Source organism: Leiobunum rupestre, chromosome 4 (assembly GCF_980474605.1).
Source record: "Leiobunum rupestre chromosome 4, qqLeiRupe1.1.hap1, whole genome shotgun sequence".
Classification (NCBI taxonomy): domain Eukaryota; kingdom Metazoa; phylum Arthropoda; class Arachnida; order Opiliones; family Sclerosomatidae; genus Leiobunum; species Leiobunum rupestre.
This window is the reverse complement of record NC_143387.1, coordinates 36768595-36790399: the sequence shown is the minus strand read 5'-3', so window position 1 is coordinate 36790399 and position 21805 is coordinate 36768595. Positions and strand designations below refer to the sequence as shown.

The 21805-nt window shown below is 38.4% G+C and overlaps 1 protein-coding gene across 1 annotated transcript in view; it reads right to left on the bottom strand.

The window, feature by feature from the left end:
* Positions 1–21805, bottom strand: part of LOC149947621 (serine/threonine-protein kinase PLK1-like) — a 97327-nt gene that overhangs the window by 7505 nt on the left and 68017 nt on the right. The window contains exons 2-3 of the mRNA XM_090171918.1: positions 16201–16308; positions 6754–6870 (exon numbers count right to left, since the gene is read on the bottom strand). Of these exons, the coding sequence (XP_090028044.1) occupies positions 6754–6870; positions 16201–16308 (225 nt within the window). The remainder of the gene's footprint in view (positions 1–6753; positions 6871–16200; positions 16309–21805) is intronic.

Here is a 21805-nt window from a genome sequence, read left to right as displayed (position 1 = left end):
GCACCGACCTTGCACAAGCTTGCACCATCAAAATTAGAGCTTGCACCGCCGCGGTTACAAAGTTATAGCTAATTATAACCTGGTGGGCGGACTTAATACGCAGCCCACCAGATGTCCGATCGAGGAAATAGTACGCGTTTCTATATGCACCGACCTTGTACCAGCTTGCACCATCAAAATTAGAGCTTGCACCGCCGCGGTTACAAAGTTATAGCTAATTATAACCTGGTGGGCGGACTTAATACGCAGCCCACCAGATGTCCGATCGAGGAAATAGTACGCGTTTCTATACGCACCGACCTTGCACCAGCTTGCACAATCAAAATTAGAGCTTGCACCGCCGCGGTTACAAAGTTATAGCTAATTATAACCTGGTGGGCGGACTTAATACGCAGCCCACCAGATGTCCGATCGAGGAAATAGTACGCGTTTCTATACGCACCGACCTTGCACCAGCTTGCACCATCAAAATTAGAGCTTGCACCGCCGCGGTTGTAAAATTGTAAATAAAACCACTAAGATAGGTTATGCAAAGGCCAACTAACGAGAATTTGAAACGTACTGACAAATAAGCTTTGGCGCAACACTGGGATAGCAGTGACGTGGCGACAATTTCCCCCACCCCACTGAAAGGTCGTGCAAGAGCAAATTGCTTTCCTTTCCCCTCTTTCGCTGGAGATTTTAGGGTTCCTCGCATCTGCGGATTCTGCTTGGGCTTGTTGCGCGCCTGTGCAGGAGATGTTCGCCATTTTAAAATTTGGGGTTATAAGTACTAGGGGGAAACACTAGCTTTCGGGTCTTATGGTTTCCCTAGGTTTTTTTTTAAATGATTGTTTGATTTGAGCCAGTCGATAACCTTCAGTTTTAGATACTTTAAATATGGTCACGATCTAACTAAAACCTCGAAACAGTATGACAAAGCAGGTAGTTTGTGACTTATCGTGTAACAAAGTCACATTATGATTTTTACTGCGCGCTGCTTAACCTATCTATTTACATATAGTTGAAAATTTCAAATACTTTTAGAAGATTCCTTTTCTAATGTTGGCATATTGGGTGACGCGAAAGGACTTTGTATTTGTCCGTCATTAATTGTACATTCTAAAGAAATATATTTGGTTATAATTGCATGTATCATACGAAATTAGCCCAAATATGACCAAATACCTTGAACTGTCTCATTCTCAATATTGTTTCTGACCTCTGTACAGGTTAAAGCTTCCTTCAACAGAGGAACTGCTAGCGACAAGATTTTTGTTGTCAAAGTATGGCGTCATGATAGCAGTCCATAAAGGGATTAACCGAGATAAACGGCATAGGTCAACAACAATCTTTGGCTGGTATTGTTGATTTCCCGTGTCACCTTCCTCGTTACTGTTGGATATTTCTGCGCGACATTGTTCCACGATAGCATAAACCCACTTATCGAAACCCTCCATATCAGTAGCATCAACAAAATCGGAATCTACTTGACTGTCAGTAGCAATTATATTCTCTTCAGTTTCGCTGTTCAAGTTTTCCGATATTAATGTTTGAACCGAATGAATATCCTCTTTAACACCGGTGGATACTCTTCTGGTCAACCAATCTTTTCTTCGTTGACAGAGAGTTGGTTCCTCAGTTTCACACCTTTTCCCTTGCGTTTCACAAAGTGAAACTGTAATAACTGCTTTAAGCAAGTTTTGTAAATCGGTCAATTCAGAACATTGCAAAATCTGGCCCATAGCTCTTAAGTAAAATGCTTTCGTTCTTCTTATTTGATTTCTCAAACTCGGCCAGTCTGAAATTAGTTTGATGGTATGTGCCACGTCACATCTCACAAAACAAAACGGAAATATTGGATCTGCTTTTTTCAAAACCGCAATGTCGAAACATCTCGATAAATAGCATTGCAAAGAAGTCGTGTCACTAAAAGACCGACAGACTGCTGAGAGCAATGCAAGTGACATGTCCGTTACTACGGTCTTTGGCGCAATACCTCCAGTTCGCAACCATGTATTTAACCAATAGGATATTAAATCAGAGTTGTGCGTTTCAGACAACATTTGAACGACTGTGTATTGTTTATTAGTATTCTGGTCTCTGACCACCGCTTGATAAAGAAATATATGGGAGCTTTTTTCTCCGGAAGGCCATTGAATCTTTTTAACTACGCTCCCCGTAGCATCTATTTGCAATTGCGAAGCGTTCGATGAACAGTACTTTTGGTACACATGTATTTGTGATGCAGACCAAAAAAACACTTTAAATGGTCTTAAACATAGTTCTCTGATGACCCCTTTATATTGTCTCATATCCATCATGATACTCAGCGCGATCACAGGATTAGCATGTAGTTGATTTTTTTTTAATGCTTCATGTTTGGCGACGCTAAGAACGTTTGTTGAAGGTAAGTCATTCGGCTCCGCTTCACCGAATTCCATAATATCATCGGCTTTAGTTCTTCTTAGGGCGCTCGGAGCTATATTTTTCTCTATCATGTCTTTTACCGCTTCAACCCTAGCCAAACCAGACAACTTCCTTTTCTTCAAAGGGTCATGTTCCATATTAAAGTTTCCTACGATTCTACATCTAATTTCAACTTCATCACCCTTTTCTGGCTCGTGCTCTATGCCTCCAAAAAATTGAGCTTTACAAATTGTACAGTAGCCAACGATCTGAGCATATATTCGATCTGCAGCACTTATCGTGTTCCGTTTGTATGCCATTACACAAGGCAACTTTGTTTCTTTAATAAATTGTCGATTTATGATATTTGTCCAAACGCCTTTCTTGAAAACTAAATATTGCCTCGTTCGTTGATTTGTATTTTTCGGATCACTCCTCTGATACGTTACTACTTTTGGTGACATTTTTTGGTAATCCTCAGGAGAGATAAAGATATTAAAATACCTGGTTTCCTTGGTTGTGTTCGAAGGAGATGAATCCGAAGATGATTCTTCTTCTCTAAAGCTACTTTCTCCTTCTGATAGTGATAGATGGGTATTCGAATCGTCTAACTCATTGGTTTTTTCTTCGGTGCTTTCAACTTCGAGAAGAGCAAAAAATTTGTCATAGTTTCTATGAACATATGTGTAAAGGGCATTTTCACTCATGGAGCCTTCTAACGCGATGGAAATTCTGTTCCATATATTTTCTCTTTTCCCAATGACACGACCACCAGAAGGATGAAAAATTTCGTCTTTATGCGCTATTATTAAGTTATTAATATTCGCGACCTCCTCTGCACTCTTTTTATTAAAAACCATTTCATCCACTATTTTATTCACTAACTAATACAAACATACAAAGATTCGTGTGCTAGAAATACCACTGCACGCTGCAGCCGAGGCAACAATTCTAAAACTAAAACCAAAAATGCGAAAATCGCGTCAGCGACCGAGAGCGACGCATTTCGAAGGTCATTTGACTCATTCCATTATCGCCCAGGAAAAAGGGACGGAAGGAACCTATCTTTTATTTTTAGTGGGGTGCAACCGTTTAAAATTACAAAAACTTTAACCCCAAAAATGACCAGACTCGACTTCTTTTCGATCGTCGGGGTCGGAGTCAGAGAGGGGAAATGCCATAAAATTTAACGAGCATGTTTCATGCTTGTAGAATTGGAGGTTTCGAGGTCGAAGTTAAAAGGGTCTAAAAAATAAACAATTAGTGCCCGAATAGAGAAGAGATCCCTATCTACTTTTATGCGTTTATGGCTTTCAGCTGGGTTCCCAATCTCGCTCGCTCTTCTTCGCAGCTTTTTGTTGTGGTTCATATTGTTACTAGAAAATAACACGGGCTTTCTTGGAAAATTAGTCAGTCCTAGGAGTGGCCGCGAAAAGCAAAACTAAAAAGGTGAAGTGCCAGATGCGATTTGGTCGAGTGTAAGAGCGGTGGTGTTCAGACAAGAGTTTCAGTTGAGAATTAAAAATATCGTTTGTTCTCCCAAAAAAGGCTATTTATTTGACTTACAAATCCGTAACATAGACTGTTATACAGGGTGTTAACTAAATAATGGACCAGGGCGAATATCTCAAAATGTGTTTTAGCTACGATTTTGAAATTTTAGGGTGTTATAGAGCGCTCAGGGGGTCAACCAACTATGAAAATGTCAATGACCTTCAAGGTCGTTCGAAAATTAACTTGAGAACCGTAAGAGCTACGAAGTTGGTTCCAATTAGAAAAGTGTTCCCCGTCACATTTTATGGCTAACTAGCTTTGACTCGATCTGATTTGCGAAATAGGAAGTCGAGAAATGTTAGGCCAAAATCAAGAAGGCCGTTAAGTTGATAACGTGTTAAAGACGATGTTCAACTGATAACTTTAAAAGTACTCTTGTTAGAGTACTGAAATTTGTTAGACAACCTCATCGTGGTTGAGGGTCTTTAGTTTGAACGCGTCTTCCGCACGTTATCAAACTTAACGACCTTCTTGTTTTTGGCCTAACATTTCTCGACTTTCTATTTCTCAAATCAGATCGAGTGAAAGTTAAGACCTTTTCACACGAGCCAACTTTTCAAATCAAACTGCTGAGTCAGCAAAAATGGATCAGTGATCGAGTTTTTGACTAAACTCAACTTGACTCGATCATCTAGTTGGGTCAAAAAGTTGGCTCGTGTGAAAAAGGCCTTTAGTTAGCCATAAAATGAGACGGGGAACACTTTTCTAATTGGAACCAGCTTCGTAACTCTTACGGTTCTCAAGTTAAATTTCGAACGACCTTGAAGACATGGTTCAAGGTCATTGAAATTTTCATAGTTGGTTGACCCCCTGAGCGCCCTATAACAACCTAAAATTTCAAAATCGTATCTAAAACACATTTTGGGATATTCGCCCTGGTCCATTTTTAGTTAACACCCTGTATAGGGCCCTCATGCTTAGTAAAATACGTCATTTCAACTCAAAATGTGCCAAAAAATGTCATATTTAATTAGTACGAATACAGAAAAACTTATTAAAGCTTAAGATTATAAAGTGGCCGGAATAACATTCACTAAACCAGAAAATGAAATAAAAACAATTTCAACACTGAGTTTGCGGGTGAGTCTTAGGCATAGGCGGTGTAACCCTTCAGGTGCACCTTTCACCGAATACTTATTTTTTTTATTTAAGGTGTGTTATTTGCTTTTGATAATACATTTAATAAGTCCTCGAGGAATAGAAATAATAATGTTTTAATTCAGGATAAAAAAGCTGTACACTTATTGCGCACTGATACGCGATACAAAAGATACTATAACGCTCGAAACAAAAGAAACTATTTACATTAATTAATGAACGGGTCTTGAACATTTTTGATTGTGTGTATATAATGTACTTGTTTGGCTATTTATTAATAATTATTCTTGAGAATTCCTTAACTCCAATAAGCCAAATGTCTTAGAATTCAAAGATCTAATAAATAAGAACAATCCCGCTTGTTAAATAGTAATTAAAATTAACGTTAACTAAAATTTTAATAACTTTTGAATGCCACATAAGAATTGAATATAATTTATACAGGTCATACCCTCGCTTTATATTATAAAATTAAGTTAATTAATTAAACAGTTTTCTTAAAATAAAATATAAACTAAATCCCTGCCTTCAGCCAGGCTAAAATTAAATCCCTCGTATAATAGTGCTAATGGAAGTGTTTTTCGCTCAATGGTGCAATACCCGCCTCCCCTTCCCAAAATTTGGTGCAAGGTCGGTGCGTATAGAAACGCGTACTATTTCCTCGATCGGACATCTGGTGGGCTGCGTATTAAGTTCGCCCACCAGGTTATAATTAGCTATAACTTTGTAACCGCGGCGGTGCAAGCTCTAATTTTGGTGGTGCAAGCTGGTGCAAGGTCGGTGTGTATAGAAACGCGTACAATTTCCTCGATCGGACATCTGGTGGGCTGCGTATTAAGTCCGCCCACCAGGTTATAATTAGCTATAACTTTGTAACCGCGGCGGTGCAAGCTCTAATTTTGGTGGTGCAAGCTGGTGCAAGGTCGGTGTGTATAGAAACGCGTACTATTTCCTCGATCGGACATCTGGTGGGCTGCGTATTAAGTTCGCCCACCAGGTTATAATTAGCTATAACTTTGTAACCGCGGCGGTGCAAGCTCTAATTTTGGTGGTGCAAGCTGGTGCAAGGTCGGTGTGTATAGAAACGCGTACTATTTCCTCGATCGGACATCTGGTGGGCTGCGTATTAAGTTCGCCCACCAGGTTATAATTAGCTATAACTTTGTAACCGCGGCGGTGCAAGCTCTAATTTTGGTGGTGCAAGCTGGTGCAAGGTCGGTGCGTATAGAAACGCGTACTATTTCCTCGATCGGACATCTGGTGGGCTGCGTATTAAGTTCGCCCACCAGGTTATAATTAGCTATAACTTTGTAACCGCGGCGGTGCATGCTCTAATTTTGGTGGTGCAAACTGGTGCAAGGTCGGTGCATATTTTTTATGTTTTTAAAAAGCGTTTTCGAATATACTGGTGGGCTACGGTTAAGTTGGCCCACCAGTTAAGTTCGTCGATGGGCACCGCCCCCTTCCGGTTCAAGCTCCAATTTTTATGGTGCAAGATGGTGCAAGCTTAGTGCAAATATTTCGTATGCGTTTGATCGAGTTTCACGTCACTGGTGGGCCAACTTAAGGGACCTAGGATGGGCCCCTAGGCCACGGCCTAGGTTGGCCTAGGCGGAAATACGGCACAGCGTATGTATACAGCGAAAAGGGCATATCTATAGTTTGCTTTTAGCAACCAAGAAAGCGAGGCTAGAAAATGGAATAAGAACTCACCTTTCTGGGGCAGTATTCGAGCATAATGTAGACGTTCTCGTCATCCTGGAAAAAGTGATGAAAACGGACGACGTTTCTATGCTGGAGGCTCCGGTGCAAGTCGATCTCTCGAACAATCTGCGGGGAAGAGAAATTGAAGAAGGTATAACATGACAGCGAAATAAGGCGAAATTCCCGCACGACATATATATGACGGAAAATATATTGACGACTATATGAATATATGAGCCCGCCATGGTGGGGGTTTCCTTTTTCTGGCAGCCACCCCGCCTCGAAGAGACTCTTTTTCCAAGAAAACGACGCCGCCAACGAATCCATCAAGGCAAAGATAGGAATCATTTCTGTCAGAAGGAAGGTGAACCATCGAGAGCGCCTCTTGACGTTCGCTCGGATTAGGTAAGCGATTTACGCGCGAAAATGACATCCAATACCATTCGCCGTCTTCCACCGGCATACCATTCGCTTATTTTTAATGTAGAAATATATCGCTAAATTTGATTACCGGGAATCGAGTTACGGTTCCCTTTTCCAAGTTACTTCAATCTTCGCTTGGAAATGTGGTACCCGTTACCCGTATTGTGAAGTCCTCATGCTAGAGTATCAAAATTTGCTAGACTTACTCATCTAATAGGAGGTCTTTAGAATTTGCAAACTCGGATGACATTCAACTCATGGTTCAAGGTCATTCAAAGTTTATCTCGAGAACCAATGGATTTAGAGAAATGATTCCAATTTAAAAAGTGTAAATTTAAATTCTAAGTCTTAATGTCTCTTACCCGATGCAAAACACCATGATTGAAACTTTTCAAATTGAAACAATTTCTCTAAATCCATTGGCTCTCGAGATTAACTAATGGTTCAAGGTCAATCAAAGTTTATCTCGAGAGCCAATGGATTTAGAGAAATTGTTTCAATTTGAAAAGTTTCAATCATGGTGTTTTGCATCGGGTAAGAGACATTAAGACTTAGAATTTAAATTTACACTTTTTAAATTGGAATCATTTCTCTAAATCCATTGGTTCTCGAGATAAACTTTGAATGACCTTGAACCATGAGTTGAATGTCATCCGAGTTTGCAAATTCTAAAGAGAATTATTCGGGTGATTAGCCCTTCAACCTGGTCTCTGGTACATTATTTTCATCACGACCTTCATGTTTTTGTCTAAATTCTTTCGACTTGTTATTGGTCAAAAAAGGAAGGATCAAAGTTATTTATACCTAAAATGTGAAGGGGAACACTTTTCTAATTGAAAACAACTTAATATCTCTAATGGTTCTCGAGATAAATTTTAAATGACCTCGAAGATTTGGTTCAAGGTCATGGAAATTTCCGTTGACAAGTGTCCCCCTGAACTTTCTTAAAGTGGCAAATTCCTAGCTAAAATACATTTGGAATTATTGACCTTGTATCGTTTTTTAGTTAACACCCTGTATCATTGGAGAACGCTTTATCTTCATACCTACAAACAAAATTTGTTTAGGAATGAAAAAACAATAGCCAGTGTTCTATCCAACACTAGGCTCAATTTTCTCACACCTATTGCCCGCTACAACCAATATTACGCGAAAGATTTTGAATTTTCAATTACCGGTATTTTACTAAACTTTTCTAGTCTATCTATACTTCATACAGATTAGTGGGTTGAAATATTTTCATTAGGCGCAAAAAACCATCTGGATCTTTTGCGACCGTACCTGGAAGATATTATCGCGTATATTATATACAACGGTGACGAATAATTTGTCCTATCAATTACCAACTATTACTCGCGAGCGGGCACAACCAGATGAGCGTTCACCCGTCATAACAAATAGGACTGGGATGGGTCCCTCGCTAATTGACGACATTGTTGTTACAAAATGGCGCGTGGAGCGGCCAAGTAAAACCCGTTGAACCGTGGAACAACGCCCAGCTAGCGTCGTATAATGTCATCATTGCCCCATTAAACAGTAAGCCCGGACGATACTTGGGGGCCATAAAGCAGTCTACCCTGGGCATCGTGTCCGGAGAATACCGCTTTAATAAACCGCAAATCGGATCGGCGCGCCCCTGGTGTCAAATCGGATGATTCACTGATATTCTAATAGGGAGCGCGCTGTGGCCGTTTTGTCGCCGCTGAAATGAAATTACCCTCGATCGTAAAGATGACTCATTTCGGGTTCATTATCGCCGAAGAACATCGAACATTTACGAGTAATCGACGAAAATATGGTGACGTAATCTATATACGGTTGAGGTCGGAGGCGCCCCCTAATGACAACGGGAAACACTACATCGCGGTAGTCGGCCGGAGTGATAGTGGCAAACGAAATGACGAGCCCGACCCGGGTCGCCTCCATTGAATTCGCCGGTGTATAAAAAAGAAAAGATGTTAATGGTTTGGGTTTTGGTTAGAAACGATAAAGACCACCTCGACCTAAATGATCGCGAACACACACTCCCCAACATTTTTTAACGTTCTCCGTCACAGTTTCGGTTTGTCGGATCCCTGGCTAATGTACGGCGCTTTTCCATTGATGGACTATATTCTTGGAACCATCCCACCTTCGATGTTATCACGCTAATGTCCCTGACTCGTGAAATTATACACGTTCCTCGACCCGACGCCAAGGATAGGGATAGGGTTACCGCGTGGATCTTTCAGTGGTCTATAACACTAAAATAATCGTCAGCGAATTTGAAATTCGCGAGGCCTTATATGGATAACAAAAAAACTAAGCTTTGAAAAAATGATAAGAATAAAAAACCTTGAAAATGTAACGATTTATCAATTCCCTAGTTCATAGCTAAAAATCTATCTTCAAAAAAAGGCATTTAGCAAAAATTAAAACTGTTTCAAGACATTATCAGACGCCTTATAGGTTGATGTATATATTCGAATGCCAGACTCGGATAAAACAATGTTTACCTAAAGTAAATTTAACCTACAACAGGTAATAATTTGCACGTTATATGAGTTTCGAGGTTATAATCGGCTTAACTAATACCACCTTAAGCCCAAGTCATCTAGCAACTTTTAATGCATTTAAATTAGGTGGCCGGGTTACAATGCGTAGGTGATAGTAAGTCCTTCGTGCCACACGAGCCAAATGCTCGCTACACTAACTATTAACCTCCCTATCAGCGTCTTTACGGGTACCCTATCTTCAACGTTTGTCCCGAGTGTTAAATTAAACTCTACTTCAAATACTAGATTTAATTAGGAATATGGAAGATTACCTTAAGCTACGTTTGCTGAGCTTGTTTTTATGTAGCTCATTCGTCACGAAATACTAGAAGTTCAGTTCAGTTTATGCTTAGAAACAGAGTGCCTCGTCAAATTTACTCTTATGTCCAGGGCTTTTCGTAGTAAAACGTCGTCGATACGTCACCCGTGACACAACAGGAACATCAAAACCAAAAGACCAACGCTACTTTATGAAAAGGCCTATTAGCGTTTGATTAAGATAATTGTTTGTTTTTTGGAACGCACGCTGGTTTTTTGTTAACTCAAATTGTGGTGTTTAGAAATCGCAAACATGGGCGAAATATTCAAAAACGCAATATTTGTTCATTTCACTTTTCGAGAAACTGGTCTTTTTTCTTAAATATATTAGACTAGGAACAGAGGGGATTTTATTTATAATTTAGGCCCTTAAAGGGCCACACCTATGTTTGAATTTGACCCGTTTCACGCGCTAGTTTCCGGAATAGGATTGGGAAGATGTGTGCTTCTTTAATTATGTAAATGGTGATAACTTGTAACGATCTTTTATAGTCGTACCATTTTTAATTACTTAGTTAATATAATTTAATATTTATAATATGCCAACAATACCTAGTAAGTTGGTCGCTCGAGATAATTCTCGCTAGAGCAACCAAAAGATTGTTGCAAACTGGACGCTTTCAACATTTCCAGGCACTAGCAGGGTTTCAGAATTTGCTTTACACAGGATTTTATTGGATACCTCTCGGTGGTATCGTAATTTCGACGCCAAGATATGCCAAAGAAAGTCTTCATTTAACAAGACGCGTCTAAATTTGTTTATAAGTCTAAGTTTAAATGATTAGACCTCTGAAACCGCTCGTCCTTCAACTTCTCGATTACACAAAACCAACGGCGGACTTGCGTACGCGGAGAGGGGTCTAGAATCGCACCTTGATTACCATAAAATACATCCGAACTAAAGCGAGATAAGAGAAAAATGAAATAAAAGGGCTCTTTAAAATATAGAAATCTCGCGCCGAGTGTTTTACATAATGCCGAGTATCTGGAATTTGTAAACAAAAACGAAAAGACGCGTTAGACGCTTCGCTTTCTCGGTGGGGAAAGAAAAATGCCGTAACCCTAAGCCTCGGCTTCACGCGGTTTTATTCCCCGTTTTTGAATTGCAAATTAGTTGGCGCGAGAGAAGACAGAGACAGCGAGATATGTATATAAATATATATACATTCCCTCGACGAAGGACTTAAGTATCGAACCGGGAACGACGTTATTCCAGTCCTTCATCATCCGAAATAGCCACCCCTCCCCGACCAACTAAAAAGGAAATGGAGGAATAAGGAATTCCGGTTCGAGGTATTTCACGCAAAACGACACGGATCGAGTTGGTTTTCCAGTAGAGAGTGTCTCCGTAATCGAGGTTTGTAAGATAGCCGCGGCTAGCTGGACTCCAGACTTTCGACAAATTAATGATATTTTAGGAATCGAGCAATTAAGCACGTCCCTCTTTTTGGAAATATTCCGCGAAACTTAAAAAGTTGGAAATTAAATTCAAAATTTCAATAACAAACGTGATCGAACAGCGGTTTAAGTTAACTTGGCAATAGACGCAAACGTAAAAGGGCTCTTGAGAACCTAACATTCCGTCTAATTGACGTACTTATTAAATTTTAATTGCGGGATATTTTCCGTTTAGCTCTTCTCACATTCTCGCGAAACGTCTCATTTTGAAAATCCTCATTCCGGTTTGCATTAAGGAGTTGCGAATTTTAGTTTTCTAAAACTATTAGAAAGCCGAAATATTACAAAACAGACTTGTAATATATTCCACGAGGTATTAGTTAATAAGTTATCGGTTGCCACAAAAATGCCCGATCCAAAATCCCCAACTATTTCCTGTTTTCCCTAACCACTGTAAGAGATTTTTCCTGAATTCTTAAGGTCAAAATTTTTGTTATATTTTATTCGGGAGTTAATAATTTAAATGGACTTATATTTCAGTAAAAAGGTTATTGTAATATTGAAAAAATTAGCCAAACTTTCAAGGAATTTGTCATAGATCTAGAGTAAAATTACCTTCAAAAAGTGTCAAGATAAAATTGAATTCCCTGACTTTTCCCTGAATTTTTACAAATTCTTAAAATTCCCTGACCTTTCAGGCCCATTTTTAAATTCAACGACTTCTCTATTTCCCTGATGTGTAGCAGCCCTGTTTATACATTACGTTACGTTTATTCGAAATTACAGTATAATAAACGTTTGGAAAAACGGTAACCACAAACTTTGAAATTAATCCCCTTATTTCTGTTGGTAATTTTTAGGGTTAAGGCTAAAATCATATGTAACATAATAACTTGTAAGTATGCTACTAGCTCTATTTCTTCACTAACGGTTTGTTTCACAGATATTGCGCCATTTGTACCCTACGTAATATTTGACGTCATCGAATCTCAAATGCCGATTATGCCGTCGCACAATTAGCTCTACGTCTGATAAACCGACGGCCATTATTTTAGTAGGGATGCTAGAGATAATCCAAAATAATTGTTTCTCGAATTTACGAAATCTAGTGTAAAAGTAGCGAGGAACCTAAATAATTGTTTCTGGAATTTACGAAATCTTGTGTAAAAGTAGCGAGGAACCTAAATAATTGTTTCTCGAAAATACGAATTCTAGTGTAAAAGTAGCGAGAAACCTACATAATTGTTTCTGGAATTTACGAAATCTTGTGTAAAAGTAGCGAGGAACTTAAATAATTGTTTCTGGAATTTACGAAATCTAGTGTAAAAGTAGCGAGGAACCTAAATAATTGTTTCTCGAATTTACGAAATCTTGTGTAAAAGTAGCGAGAAACCTATATAATTGTTTCTCGAATTTACGAAATCTAGTGTAAAAGTAGCGAGGAACCTAAATAATTGTTTCTCGAATTTACGAAATCTTGTGTAAAAGTAGCGAGAAACCTATATAATTGTTTCTGGAATTTACGAAATCATGTGTAAAAGTAGAGAGAAACCTATATAATTGTTTCTCGAATTTACGAAATGTTGTGTAAAAGTAGCGAGGAACCTAAATAATTGTTTCTCGAATTTACGAAATGTTGTGTAAAAGTAGCGAGGAACCTAAATAATTGTTTCTCGAATTTACGAAATCTTGTGTAAAAGTAGCGAGAAACCTATATAATTGTTTCTGGAATTTACGAAATCTTGTGTAAAAGTAGCGAGGAATCTAAATAATTGTTTCTCGAATTTACGAAATCTTGGGTAAAAGTAGCGAGAAACCTATATAATTGTTTCTGGAATTTACGAAATCTTGTGTAAAAGTAGCGAGGAATCTAAATAATTGTTTCTCGAATTTACGAAATCTTGTGTAAAAGTAGCGAGGAACCTAAATAATTGTTTCTCGAGTTTACGAAATCTTGTGTAAAAGTAGCGAGGAATCTTAAATAATTGTTTCTCGAATTTACGAAATCTTGTGTAAAAGTAGCGAGGAATCTAAATAATTGTTTCTCGAATTTACGAAATCTTGGGTAAAAGTAGCGAGAAACCTATATAATTGTTTCTGGAATTTACGAAATCTTGTGTAAAAGTAGCGAGGAATCTAAATAATTGTTTCTCGAATTTACGAAATCTTGGGTAAAAGTAGCGAGAAACCTATATAATTGTTTCTGGAATTTACGAAATCTTGTGTAAAAGTAGCGAGGAATCTAAATAATTGTTTCTCGAATTTACGAAATCTTGTGTAAAAGTAGCGAGGAACCTAAATAATTGTTTCTCGAGTTTACGAAATCTTGTGTAAAAGTAGCGAGGAATCTTAAATAATTGTTTCTCGAATTTACGAAATCTTGTGTAAAAGTAGCGAGGAATCTAAATAATTGTTTCTCGAATTTACGAAATCTTGGGTAAAAGTAGCGAGAAACCTATATAATTGTTTCTGGAATTTACGAAATCTTGTGTAAAAGTAGCGAGGAATCTAAATAATTGTTTCTCGAATTTACGAAATCTTGGGTAAAAGTAGCGAGAAACCTATATAATTGCTTCTGGAATTTACGAAATCTTGTGTAAAAGTAGCGAGAAACCTATATAATTGTTTCTCGAATTTACGAAATGTTGTGTAAAAGTAGCGAGGAACCTAAATAATTGTTTCTCGAATTTACGAAATCTTGTGTAAAAGTAGCGAGGAACCTATATAATTGTTTCTGGAATTTACGAAATCTTGTGTAAAAGTAGCGAGGAACCTAAATAATTGTTTCTCGAATTTACGAAATGTTGTGTAAAAGTAGCGAGGAACCTAAATAATTGTTTCTCGAATTTACGAAATCTTGTGTAAAAGTAGCGAGAAACCTATATAATTGTTTCTGGAATTTACGAAATCTTGTGTAAAAGTAGCGAGGAATCTAAATAATTGTTTCTCGAATTTACGAAATCTTGGGTAAAAGTAGCGAGAAACCTATATAATTGTTTCTGGAATTTACGAAATCTTGTGTAAAAGTAGCGAGGAATCTAAATAATTGTTTCTCGAATTTACGAAATCTTGTGTAAAAGTAGCGAGGAACCTAAATAATTGTTTCTCGAGTTTACGAAATCTTGTGTAAAAGTAGCGAGGAATCTAAATAATTGTTTCTCGAATTTACGAAATCTTGTGTAAAAGTAGCGAGGAATCTAAATAATTGTTTCTCGAATTTACGAAATCTTGGGTAAAAGTAGCGAGAAACCTATATAATTGTTTCTGGAATTTACGAAATCTTGTGTAAAAGTAGCGAGGAATCTAAATAATTGTTTCTCGAATTTACGAAATCTTGGGTAAAAGTAGCGAGAAACCTATATAATTGCTTCTGGAATTTACGAAATCTTGTGTAAAAGTAGCGAGAAACCTATATAATTGTTTCTCGAATTTACGAAATGTTGTGTAAAAGTAGCGAGGAACCTAAATAATTGTTTCTCGAATTTACGAAATCTTGTGTAAAAGTAGCGAGGAACCTATATAATTGTTTCTGGAATTTACGAAATCTTGTGTAAAAGTAGCGAGGAACCTATATAATTGTTTCTGGAATTTACGAAATCTTGTGTAAAAGTAGCGAGGAACCTATATAATTGTTTCTCGAATTTACGAAATCTTGTGTAAATAATTATTTAAAATTTTTTGAAATCCATATGAAATATAGAAAGTTTATATATCCGGAGAAATTTGAAATATCGGAATATCCGAAAATTATGTCTAATTCGAGAAATATTGGAAGAAATCTCGAGTAATCAACAAATACCATGAAAATAATTAAATAAAAATTCTGGGTTTTTTTTTCAAAAGGAAATACAGCTAGCTAGGTGACCTTTGTAAGAAGTATCCAACCTTTAGGGTTCAAAGTAAGAACTCTTTTCCTCGCGTAATTAATTATTCCGCAGGGTGATATCATTAGTCTCTCACTTGTTCGCCAGCACCCGCGCTACGCAGCTAGATCCACCCTGACAAATGGAAACCTCTCCCCGTAAGTTTCGGACATTAATTCTCGACCCTTTATAACCCTCGAGACAAAGAGAAAGCGCCTATTTGGAGCGAAATATTTTCTTTTGTAAAAATTTTAAAGAAAAGGACGAGTCTATAGATTCCCTTCTCGTCTTTATCAGCTCTTCGGGAAGTGCCGTGCTATTTCCACCAGGCGGGGTTGAGTGGTCCGATTTTGGCGGCACAGAATTCCCCTTTTCTTAAATAAATAGCCGTTGCAGTCTATGATCGATTGAAAATTCGAACGTTCCTTTGAAAAATCGCCGTCATCAATTTGCTTGTCCTATATGAAGTCTCTTATACGATCTTACTGACATTATTGGACAGCCACGCTGCAAATTTGCTCAGAAGTGGAACACATTGAGTAAATTTGTTTTTAAGAAGCAGCCAAGTAAACAGGATTAAATTGGACTCGTACCGGGCGAGGTTGCTGTTTTTTTTTTAAATTGAAAAAAAAATTTATTTAAATCGTACTTTAATGTTTTTTTTAATTTTACTGATATTTAAACATTTTACGTATCCTTTCCCCGGGCAAAGGTATTCACAAATTTCCGAGTACCTGTAATTATTTTGCCCTGAACTTTCATTGCTACAGCAAGCATTTTTGTACATTTTCATAAATACAGAAATAGGGGAGTTAAAAGAATGATTTAAAAAAAACAATTTCAATAAAATCAGACAAGCCTGATTGCAATTTTTTTCTTAACAATTTTATAATATCAACCAATTTGAAAAATATATTAACCTTTTCTTTTTGCACTGGTTTGGTTATTCTTGATTTTGGTATGATTTTCCCAGCGTACACCTTGTTGGTCGTTAAGTCCGTGAGTTCGTGGACGTGAGCGAAACCACCCTGAGGGAAAAAAAAGATAAATTGTAACCATTAGTTTATGTCAAAAATGGAATAAGCATATTAGAAAATCAACAAATAAAATTATAGGCATGTATAGAAAATGCGTTACGTCAAGCCCAACCGGTTAAAAGAAACTGTCGTTATGTAGTCAAATTCCCAAACGAGAGAGAGGTTGGGCGCATTCCCAGACTCAATAATTGGAAAATATTCTAATTCTACGGAATTTCGCGGGAATGGGTGACACGGTAGCCGTAGTGCGATTACCTTTAAGGGATGAAATACTCCTCAATCATTGAGCTACATCACGTTAATATTTTATCTAGACGATTATTAAAAAACGTTATATCAATATTTAGGTTAAACGAAACCGGAATAGTGATTCTATTGTTCCGAGTGATTGTTATTTTACATAAGCCGGCGATTCATCTTCGCTTTGCGCAGCGAGAAAGCGATAAATCACCACAAACGAGAGAGAGAGAGAACGAATGTTTTCTGGCAGCAGCATCCGATTAAAAGGCGCGCGGGAGAAAGTGAAAAAGAGACGCAAAAAGTAACGAAGGAAGGCGGGCTAGTGTTTCCTTCGAGAGGCTTGCGAAAAATTCGATTTTCTGGTCGGCCGATCCGTTCCCTACAGATGGCGCCACTACACTCAAAAGCGCTTAACAGGTCACGATCTCCGCTAGACTACAACGCCGGTCAGCTTAAGATGAAACTACGGAGCCTCTAGAAACAAAAAGGACGACGGTCCCTTCTCAGTGACATCCGAAATAGTTCCTTCTCTACCACGTATATCGAAGGAAGAGAACCAAATAGATTTTATACGAACTGCTTGTCCTTCGTCGCCGAGCCAACTGCGGCGGTAGTGGAGTGGGACGCGGAAGAAGCGAGGAAGGACTTCCGGAACATCGTTTTCTACTTCGCTCTCTTTACAAACTTTCACCAACGCGCGCGCGACAACGGAGGTCGCGGTGGCGATGCTGCTACTGACAGTCTAATAATGGAATCATTGCCGGATTGGCGCCTTTGAATATAGAAGTCCCGGTGGATGACTACGCCCGTCCGAAATTGGGGAGAAATATAGACTACTCTTCGTCCCAAACTATCTTATCGTATTTCATATGGGGTGGTGGAGTGGTTAGCACTTTCGCCTCGCAGCAAGAGGAGCCGGGTTCGATCTCAGCTTGTGGGTGAAAACTCGGAACGACTCCTTCCGCGTCGAGTTTGCAAGTTCTCTCCCCACTGGTTTAAGAGGTTTTGCCCCGAGCTCTTCTGTTTCCCCCGAGGGGTAAGACACTCTGCGAACTCTGTGTACACTGCCGTACCTTTGACAGTGCTAAATGGAACTCGTGAACTCTTGAAAATATGTACCTTTAACAGTGTTAAATGCACGAACTCGGTGTACAGATTATCTGCGACCGTCTTACTCCTCGGTTTCCCCTTCCATAAAAACTTGCAGGGGTTAACGGAAATAGTTAGTGTATAGGTGCTTGGCTCGCTTGGCGTGAAGGGCTTGCCACCACCCTCCTACGCATTGTAACCCAGCCACCTGAATTAATGGCCTAGCAAAAAAAAATAAAAAATATTCAACCACTCTTGTATCCTTATATGGAAATAATTTTAACCACCATTTAATAGACAAACCACTCTACGCTAATTATTTTAGTATAATTAAAACCATATTTTTAACGACAAATGTAAAACGTGATTTTGTTACGAGAGTGAGATGTTACGTCGAGGTCATTCGCTTTATGCGCTCGCGATGAATTAAGTTTAGAAATGAGCCCGCGCGGTGGTTCGCCTCGAAAGAAGGGCCAAAAAGAAGTAATACACAAACAGCGGTCAGGGCACCGCGCGTAATCGCCGCCGCCACCACCCTTACGAATGAATGGCCAATTACGAGCAATTACAATTAATTGCTATGGTTTGCAAAAACGAACGAGTTATCTATTCTCGGAAGATAAACGATTATATCATTCGCAGTCATTCGGCCAAATTACAAAAGTCAATTGGCCCGGGTAATTGACGTAAGCCGCCTTTCCCACCAAACATCAATAACCACGAGAAATTCATCTTAAGTAACGAAGGCTCTCGCCCGGGAGAAAAAAAGTGCGAGTCTCGATGGATGTCTCACGGATGAGAGACAAAAGAAACATCTCCGGCGGACAATTTGGACAAACAAAAGAAGTAACGAAGCCCTGTAATCCCAAAAGAAAGAGAAAATGAAACGTCACGAAGTCTATAGATAAAAAGGCAAGGTCGTGGCGGAATGGGCTGCGCGCGTGCTTGCTCAATTAGGTCGATCATTGTTCTCCGATATAATGGCCATTAGGTTTTTGTATACGTTCCAAATATCACTTTCACTTAAATGAGGGTGGCTTGGGCTAAAAACTATCACTATCAATCTGTTGATTGCCTATATTGATTACTCGATTTCGAAAGTTTAGAAATAAGAGTCTTTAGTAATGCTAAATCTATAAACCGTTACGTAATTAGTTTAGGACGGTTAAGTCTGCGGGCTTGTACATCGTTTCCGGCAAGTGATGACACGAGTTCAAATAATTAACTGGTCGCTATTGATACCAGCCGGACGCTTCGTCCTACTAGTAAAATGTCAAGATGGTCAGTTTAAGGGTTGAGTGTCAAAGGCCGAGAACAGAAAATCCATTTTATCGTGCGCGAATTTTGAGCCCCGCAAAACTGAACTTGTCGATTTCTTGAGGAGTGACAGGGTGGACAGCTTGACCTGTGGCTCAGACTGTTTTTGAATAGTATATACATAAGCATCAATAAAAGAGGCAAGCTACAATATCCAGAATTTTCCAAGTGGTGATTTAAGCTTTCAGAGATTTAAATCAGTTCTCACTCGTCAAAATATTAAGTACAAGATGAGAGGGGTTGAAATTCTCGGTCTTCAGTTTTAGGGGTGAGTCAGCATAGTGTAGTTACATAGGTTTTCATTATCCGATAGAAAACATTGCATTGGAGTTTTCCGAGTAGAAAATCTACACTTGACAAGAATAAATTAATGTCTATTTCCTTTAGACATATGTAAAAAGTGGTTGTTATCAGGGTTGGCTGATTTAAATCCATTTTTATTAAGTATTTTTGAAAAAGAAAAACCTCGCCAATTGCTATAATTCATGTTTAAATATAATCTTTCTTGTACTTTCACCCTAATGTTGCATTGGATTCTACCTGTGGGTGGAGATTCCGCCGAATTTATTTTGTAAAGTACCAAAATAGGTTTTAAAAAAATAAAAACTTTTATATGATTAATTTGTTTTAGGTGAAATTATGATACTAATTATATAAAACTTTGAAATTTTAATTAAAATCAAAAAATCCAAAACATTAATAAAAATCCGATTTAAATTAAAAAAATCGATTCATTTGATTTTTTTAAAAAAATCAAAATTTGCCAATCCCGGTTGTTATAACTCAAATTTTGGTACTCGTTCTTGAAAAACTAGTTTAATTATGAGAAATCAATGGTACTTTAACAGAAGACTCGAAACATTCCACGTCCAATATTAAGACGCGCGTATAATCCTCACGCGGCTAAGGATAGAAATTTCCGCGTATTTGAATAACGTCAAGTTGACAGAAAACATTTACGCGGCTTCTAAACATTGAATCCACTAAGCTACGAGAAGATTTCAAGTACAAATCCGTCCAGCTCTCCTCGAGACGAAACGCCGAGATAAGATAGGAAACGTGAGATACACCACGTTCCTCTTCTGTGGAAAAATCCAATTCAGTCGCGTAAACAAATAGAAACAAATAAAATGTCATTGGCCTACTTGCGCTACTTGACTAGTTTATCGCGAAAGCGGATTACGACTTACGAGGAGCTTACGTTTAGTTTAGACTTTGGACAAGGTCCTTCATCCTCCTCGTCCATCAAGGACTGGAAACTTTCCTATCGCGTCCCAGTTAGACGCGCTGACAATTACGTTTACAAACCGTATTAACGTTGACGTTAAAATTTTCCAAGAAAGAATTTGAATACATCGATTTCCTCGAGATGATAGGAAACCAGTTGGGTTAGCAGATAAACAGGGTTCATAACTAATGACCACCTGATTTCCCGGATATTTCCAGGTTTTCCCACCAATATTTCCCTGATTTTTCCAGGTGCCAGATAACCAAAATTAAAACTAAGATTTCCAGAGTTAATCAATTCATGATATTATCCTATAAAAGGTGTAACAAATTCAATTATTATTATTTGTGAAAATGTATTTGTGATACATTTTGTATAAGAAATCTTATTGATGTAAAGGGAAAACTTTTTAAACCCTCCTAAATTTCCCAGATTTCTACTGAAAATGCGAATTTCCCTTATTTTTCTGTCGACAATCGAATTAACTGATATTTCCAGGTTTTCAAGGTTTCCCAGGTCTGTATAAATAGCGATCTATTTAACTGAAAATCCACACATTTTGGAACTTTATAGCCGCGTTGGTTTTTTTGGATTTAACCTTGGCCATCATTTATCGACAATAACGCCAAGCAAAATATCTTACGGATGTAATTCTTAAACAAAAATTATTTTGAATTCCGTGGGAGTAAAGAAAAATATAAATGAGAGGCCCTTTATCCGAGTCAAAGTTCGTTCGCTTCTGTATACTTAGAAAACGCGAAATGAAAATTATCCAGAAAACGTCATTATTAACGCAGAAATAAAACGGCAATCTACGTAGTTTTAAATAATCCTACGCGGAAAAAACATTCCCTTATCGCCGTAAGAGCGCCTTCGGGAAAGAATACGCCTAGATTTAATTTGAGCAATATGGATGACGCCTTACAACAGAAATTCCTAAAAGCAGCTGGCGAAAAGAACTCTTTTTCATCGCCGAGTTCCGTTTTGCAATAAATTGAAAATGAAAAGTCTGGTTTTCACTAGGACAAAAACGCCACAACGGTGCGAGTCGACGCAAAAATATTACATTAGGCCTAACGGGAATTTTTCGCGTCGACGTACACCGTTGGGGCGTTTTTGCCCTAATGAAAACCAGCCCTTTATGGAAAAAATTATCCAAATAACGATAAAATGTCGAAAAGAGAAACGAAAAGAAACAATTGAGAAAAAGAATAGTGGTTATTCAACCCCGAAAGAAGCCTCCGAGTAAAAAAAATCCATAAAAATTCTTTAGCATCGACATAACTTCTTTACCTTGAACGAGAGAGAAAAAATAGCTAACCGCTGGAATATGTAATTTGGTATCGAGTCCTAAAAGATTCAAAATGACTGTTGAACGCGTCCGGCGAAGTGCGGCTTCAAGGCCGCGAGGATCACCAATTCAAGATAAAAGAACCTCCACAACCCGACATTAAGTGCGCGTAACGGGGGACGCTAATTCCAGGTTACTATGTCGCTGATGGGCCTTTAACTACGGCCAGCTGATGACTATCAACGGGCGGCCGTCTAAAATACTCTCTTCTCATCCTTTTCGTGGCTACAACGTCCTAAATTTCACTTTTCCTAAGAAAACTT